Below are 7,682 nucleotides of genomic sequence, written 5' to 3'. Positions count from 1 at the left end.
TGGTTAAGTTTTCTAATTGGATTAAAAATACCTTGGTTCGCACGTGTGACCATTGGATGTTGAGATTGATAACATTAGGAAATGTGGGAGTTTGAGGTGAAGAGACCGAGGAATTAGAGGACACAGGCGAGGAAGGACTGGAGGGCGATGAGATAGAGTAGACTGGGCTCAAGGAAGAAGGAGTCTGTTGATGAGAGTTGCGAGGAAGCTGAGTTGGGCCTCTCGGCATAGATGGAGAGGCAGCAGAGATGGGGCTACCAAAGGAAAAGTTAGTATTGAAATTGGTGGAGTGAGGATTCAAGGTGGTTTTTCAGAAGCACCATCCATCAATGAGGATGTTGGGGCCAGAGTGGTGAAGATAGGATGAAATAAATCCTTTTTTTTCAAGGAATGAGTAGGATGGAGCTCTATTTGGTGTCATGGATCCTAAAGGAAAGAACGTTTTGTCAAAAACCAAGTAGTATGATATAATTATTTTATTTGTATTGAGATCAATACAACAATAACCTTTATGATTTGTTGGATAACCGAGAAAAATGCATGGTGTTAAGCTTGGAGAAAGTTTGTGTGGGGCATTAATGTGAGGAAAGCAAAGACAACCAAACACATGAGGATGATTATACGATGGTGATTTATTATAAAGTTTGTGGAATGGGGCGTCGTTGTCAAGAGCTTTGGTACAATAGGTGGGAGGAAGCCTAGCATGAAACAATAGAGTTCGACTAGCATTATTTAAAGTGTGTAACATGCATGCAGATTTACCATTCTATTGAGACATGTATAGACATGAAAAACAAATTTGAATTCCGTTTTTGGCAAAAAAAAACAGATGAAATTTGTTGTTTTCATATTCACCTCCATTATCACATTGGAAGGATTTAGTGTTAGTATTAAATTCTTTATTAACAAAAGAATGGAAATGCACAAACTTGTCAAAAACATCATATTTCGAACGGATTCGGTAGACCCAGACAAAATGAGTGAAATCATTTAAAAATATAACATAATATTTAATTACACTCAAACTTTCAATTGGAGATGTCCAAACATCAAAATGGATAAGTTCAAAAGGAAAACATGAAATACAAGTAACCAAACTAAAAGGCAGCTTAACATGTTTGCACATTTCACATTCATGACATAAATTAGAGTCTCTAGCAGACAAACAAGAAATAAGATGATTATTGACTATATGCTTTAAAATATGATGAACGTGGTGACCAAGATGTTGATGCCAAAGTGACAGGGTAGAGGTCACCAATACTATCACATTAGATGAGTATTTTTCGGTGTAAAAATACTTCACATAAAATCCAAATGAGTCAAATTCAATGGGACAATCATTTTGACGAACAAAACGGCAAACATATAATTAAATTTTTACTAATGTAAGACACAATTAAGACATTTCTTAGGGTCAAAGTACGATAAGGGTTAGAGAGCAGAATAGTGGTTTGTCCCATTTTAGTTACATGTATTACAAATCCATCACCAACTAATACAGATGAAGAAAAGTTACTATTTTCTATCAGAAACTGACTTGAGAATACCTACATTCGAGTGAAGATGGGAGGTGGCACCAATGTCCATATATCAGTCTACTTAGCCTAGATCATTTAATGACATGGTGTTGGACATTTGTAGAATAGTTGTGGGTTTGAAACCTTGCTGAGAAATCTAGTAGGCTTGTTGTTGCGGATATGGGTTATATGGCTAAGGTGATGCGAAAAACTGATGCATCTATTGGTTGTTGTCTAGGCCTGTTTCCATTTAAACTTGCAAGTGAAGGAACACCACTTGGGCCTTGAAGTAAGCCATGTTGAGACAATCCATTTATGAGATGCTGAGGTTAAAACCAATCATAGGCCCACACTCTATTTGATCATCCTCTTCTTCGTCGTTGTCCCCCACCAGACGGATTGCTCCACTATAATTTATAGAAAAGTTTCCACCACCATAGAAATTTCCGCCGTCGTTATTGTTCAACCACCCACCGTAGCAATCACCTCCCTGGCCACCACAATTGTTACGACCACCATGACCCCCATGGTAACTTCCTCAGTCACCATAGTTGTTATTACTGGATGATTGAATTATTAGGGCATACGACGATGATGAATGATCGGCATTAGTGAGTGAGGCATCTTGTTGTTCGTAAAGAAGCATTTGATGCTCCTTACAAATTAGGATGGATATGATTATCCTAGAAAGAAGGAAAAAATTCTTTGCATCGAAGGTTTATTGCAATGTATCCGAATTTTTTATACAATCTATTTATCATGTAAGCCAGAAGATTTGATTCATGCACTTTTTCTTCTATATGCTCTAATCGATCAGCAAGTGACTCAATTTTATTGCAATATTCTGTGATGGAGGAATTTCCAAGTGTAATGTTTATTAGTTCTCTGTCGAGTTGAATGATTTTAGATGCATTATCGTCATAAAAACCATCTCAAGGTTTTCATGTGCTTCGAATGCAATGGCATGTTTCTTGAATATCACAATGAGAAGAGAAGTAGAGAGTATACCATATAACCTTGATTTTACGATTGAATCCATGTGTAACTAGGTATCTTTTCCAGTTACAGACTCGATAATTTCCTTTTCTTTCTCTTTTTCTTTGTTAGACGGAGGTGATGGGGGTTTAATATGATGATCAATGCCATAGACAATGCAATGTATTTGAGATACTTCTCGCCAATTGTTGTAATTCATCTAATCCAAATCCAACACAAAAGGAACAACATGCTTTATATTTATGGTGGAGGAAGGCTTATCATATAAGTTGCTTTCCACTCTGGGAGAAGAGAATTGAGGATTAAAGAGATAGTGAATAAATATATAGAATCAAGAGGGGGGAAGATATCCGACTAGGGTTCAGAACAATCCGAACATGTAGTTGGCTCTGATACCATGAAAGTGTCTATAATTCCCATCCTGCGTATTACATTCAATACCCTCAATATATATATATATATATATATATATATATATATATATATATATATATATGTTACATGAGGTCCAAACAACATGGTTCGGACTACATGCTCAAACACAAAATACATAATAACAATAACATGATATCATTAACAATAAAGAAGATTGCTTTGGTTTGACCACTCCAAAAAAACATTTTGATAACTTCAATGAAGAACCACATCCGAGCATTTTATTTAACTTGTCAACATTGTTTCATGGTTATATGATATACCCAATGCATCAAACATAGATCGTTATTAAAGTAATGATGTCAATATCTCACCACGAACTAATTTGATCCCAAATAGACCACACCGTAATACATGAAGGAAATATTATCAACTGCCTCCAAGTGCAAATCAAATATATGACTAAGTAGGAAGTCCACATCAATACCACACTTATCCTAGTTCACTGTTGTCGTCATCTTATTCTTACTCACCCAATAAGTTTTATTTGTAAGTTTTCAAGCTGACAAAACCAAATACGTACCCCATGTTTCTCAGTTTGAAGACTAACAACTTTTTTAATAAGAGAGAAAGACCAATTGAAGAGCTTCTTTCAAATATGTCCATTATTCCTACTCGCCTCGTCCCCCGGCCCTAGGTTGTCTTCAAAGACAATCAAGCAACATCTCAAGTAGAAATCTAGATTTTACTACATACACATTATTAGGATCGATAGATAAAAAATCTAGAAAATCTCACATTCAAAGGTTAACGTAACATCCCAAAATAGGCCTATAAGTTTTTACCCTTTAGTAAAAAAAATAGTAATTAAGAAATAGATGAAATAAAATCAACATAAACAATTAAATGAGATTGATAATGGTATGGGTGTAGAAGCATGAGCATTTTGCATTAAACTTGTTGAAATGTGGTTGTTTTGATGATATTGTTGAATGTGCAAAAATGCTCATGCTTTCTTCTTTTCATACTTTGTGCAAATTGATATATTGGCTTTATTTTATGTATTGAAATATTTTTGGGGGTTTATTCCTTCAGTTTGGATGATGCCAAATCGACAACTCTTGAAGTGTTGATCCTAGATTTTTTTTCACTAGGTTTTCAAAACCTAATGTCTATATCTGATATTTAGTCATATTAGGTGAAGCTTGAGGCATTGAGTTAGTATGAGCTGAATTGTCTAGAAGATAATTAAATGTGATGGCTACTTGACCCTATTTTGATATATTGATAATATCTTGCATAATGTTTTGTTTGCTTAAACATTTGAACATAGAGACTAAACTTACGTATTTTGATAAAAAAAAATTGAACATTCAAAACAATACTTTGATGTTTATTAAATCATTTTCAAATAGCACGTGGAAGGGGAGTTATAGACTTCGAAACCACCAAGTTAATCAACCCACAAAGTTGATACCATTTGTCAAATTCACCACCATAACATATGTAATCCGAAACTGTATACTATATACAATCATTTATTTATTTCCATTGTCTTTCTGTCCTCCACTACAAATAGAGACTCTAAAAAAAACTTATTATATGAACTCTTTTTCATTAATAGAACTCAGTATTGAAATACACCGACCTCTAAATAAATGTAAAGATCATAATAAGCTATTTATGTTGTTAGTATGGAATTTCACTTCAAAATGTCTTACATTTCAGAATGTACGATTTTCAGTATAAAATATACGATGTTTGTTCGGAATGTACCTTCTTTTTGTTATGTCAAATTCCAAAATTAGCTTTATGTCATATCTCACCCAAATATCTTACACTTCAGAACACACAATAATAACCTGGAACCTGGTGTTCCGGACATTGTGGTCGTTTTCTAAAACTGAGAAAATTTTGGCTAGTTTTGTTAACAACTTTGTTCCTAATGGTTAGATTACTCAACTATCTCTATCTTATTGTACTAATTACAAATAAATAAGCTTTGTTGGACCTATAAATAAATAAATTTTCATAATTTTGATTTGTTGAGTTGAGTAACATGATACGGAATACTTAGTTTAAAAACCTTATTTTCTTAAAGCATTCACAATGGTGAGTTCAATGAGAGAGTTGAATTATATAACAAGTCTAGTTGTCATTCAATGGATAAAACTCTACCATAGTGAAATGTCATCTTGACATTCAACGGATTTGAAGTTCAATGACCATTGAACTCTTAAGTGGGAAAAATGAAAGTTTTCTAATCTTAAAGACATACTATAAAATGGCTTTTATAACTTTCTCTTGAACTTTGTAGAGTTGAATGCATTGTAGGAAAAAAATAATTAAATTGTATGGAAGATAGAAAAATGATATGACAATCTATTGAAGACAAGATTTTAAAATTTATGAGGCGAGCATAGTGCACTTTCACTACATTGAATCCCTTAGTTTTGGGAATTTTGCTGCCAAGAATAAGAAACATACACCATTGAAGACAAGATTTTAAAATTTATGAGGCGAGCATAGTGCACTTTCATACTACAAGTTCTGTATAGTATCCAACTTTTAATGTTCAACCAAAGGATTGAACAATTAAAAGAAAGCAAAGGAAATTCATTACAATTGTTTGGCGATAACGTATGGAAGTAACTAATTCATTACAATCAAAGACAGCTTTTAGGGATGATTACCCCTGAACTCGAACCAGCTACGTGTTCACAGGTAGATATGGTCGGTCGATTTGGAGTCGTTATTCGTATGTTACGCATTCGGATCCCTCTGCACGGATTGCTCGCACTGCATTCGAACTTCACAGCTTCCACTGTCGTAGATGTACCTTTTATGTTGCTGTATCGCACGTTGCTAACTTGGACTCCAGACGTCTGCATTTGTTCATTACAATGTTAGTAAATATAATACATATAATTCTATATATGTAAAGCTTCCATGGTCAACGCTGGCTCACCTCACGAGGGCACCGGTTACTTGGACAGTAAGTCTGATCGATGAAGATCGGATTGTCCACAGCCCTCATTATGATGTTCCTGAACTCTACATTAGTCGCGTAGCTCTTGCTATCCCTGGCCCATGACTTGATTCGCACTCCATTTTGTGTTTTGGTGAAGATGCTGTCTGTGACTGTTACATTCTGTACTCCTGCTTCGTTTAAACTGTTTCCCAAGCTTCCTATGCTGCAACATGTATCTAAAACTTTAAATGGATTGTACTTAGAACATGGATGCCCAGTTGATCATGTAGGCTAGTTTATTACCTTATACCATGGCCAGGACCACAAGCGATCTTCTGGATCCAAACGTTCTTGGAACCAGGACCAATTGCTATGCAATCGTCACCAGTCTTGATCAGACTGTTCTTGATGGTAACACCGGTTGACGATTGAACGATGATACCATCTGTGTTGGGGCTTCGGCTTGGCGCTACGATTCTCATACGATCGAAGACGATATTGGTGCATCTGCTCACGGCAACATGAATGGTTTGGCTGTACAATGAAGTTACTCCCCTAACCAACACATTGTTCGACCACATGAACGTTATCGACTGCATGCAACATTACATGTGATTCAGAAAAAGTAGCAATGATTATCAAAAGAAGCGTAATCTAACGAAGGTACTTACCCTTACACCCGCTGGACAACGACTCCCGGTCCGTCGACAAGCCCAGAACTGAGTACCCCTGGCGTCAATGGTTCCCCCTTGAACGGTTAACCGAGAAAGCTTAGTAAACAATATCCAGAACCCTGAGTTGCCCATGTCCTGATAATTTGGTGGTGCAACAATGGTGCCATCGTTTTGAAAAAGGATCCTGCTCCTGCAAGGTCCGCTAAACACGACTGGTTTAGTCATGAAAGTGCCCCTGGGGATGTAAACCATATTGGATGAACCGGAGGCAGCGCATGCAGCCTTCCATGCATTTTGGAAAGCTTGGCTAGAATCGGTTCGACCATTGGATCTAGCCCCAAACCTAACGACATTGTAGGAAGCTGCGTCACAAGAAGATTGAAAGAATGATAAAATCAAGTAAATGCAAGCAGCTGTTAGAAAACGCTTCTTGGCCATGTCGGCGGGAGGTACGAGTAATAGAGGTGCGAGTGGTGTGTGCATATATGTAATAATTTTTGACTGAGAAAATGGCGGGGGAAAGAGTCCTTGGGAAGTATGCAATGTAAATCTAGTCTTTAAATTTAGTGAAGAATCCCGAAAAGAATGCATCTAAGCATTAAAGTCTCTGCACAGCAAGACTATTCACACATGCATTTCAAGATATCCAATGTATTGTACGGAAATGAACATGATTTTGAATGTAGAGCTCTTCGTCATTTCCATGCATGTGACTTAAATGTTCTCTCTCTCTCTCTCTCTCTCTCTCTCTCTCTCTCTCTCTCTCTCTCTCTCTCTCTCTCTCTCTCTCTCTCTCTCTCTCTCTCTCTCTCTCTCTCTCTCTCTCTCTCTCTCTCTCTCTCTCTCTCTCTCTCTATATATATATATATATATATATATATATATATATATATATATATATATATATATATATATATATATATATATATATATATATATATATATATATATATATATACTCATTAATATTAATTAACATTTAAAATTATAAACTTTTTAAATTGTTTATATATATTCAAATTATAAATCTGAATAATATTTAGTTTTCATACATATTAATTAACATTACAACTATTAAAACTATTGTTGGGGGTCAGGATCTTTAACCTATCTCGAATCCCGAATTTTAAAAGAAACTCAAGATCC

The 7,682-nt window shown here is 35.5% G+C and overlaps 1 protein-coding gene across 1 annotated transcript; it reads right to left on the bottom strand.

Annotated features, from left to right (window-relative positions):
* Positions 1 to 5,382: 5,382 nt before the first annotated feature.
* On the bottom strand, positions 5,383 to 7,024 carry LOC145095910 (polygalacturonase-like). Its single transcript, XM_079033724.1, has 4 exons — positions 6,534 to 7,024; positions 6,166 to 6,455; positions 5,860 to 6,085; positions 5,383 to 5,776 (listed from the first exon to the last, which is right to left on the bottom strand). Exons 1-4 carry the CDS (start codon positions 7,017 to 7,019, stop codon positions 5,558 to 5,560), a joined length of 1,221 nt encoding a protein of 406 aa, XP_078889850.1. The 5' UTR covers positions 7,020 to 7,024; the 3' UTR covers positions 5,383 to 5,557.
* Between the last annotated feature and the right edge of the window lie 658 nt (positions 7,025 to 7,682).

This window comes from Lactuca serriola, chromosome 1 (assembly GCF_051521515.1).
Source record: "Lactuca serriola cultivar US96UC23 chromosome 1, Lser_US96UC23_V15, whole genome shotgun sequence".
Lineage (NCBI taxonomy): Eukaryota > Viridiplantae > Streptophyta > Magnoliopsida > Asterales > Asteraceae > Lactuca > Lactuca serriola.
This window is presented reverse-complemented; position numbering and strand designations above follow the sequence as displayed.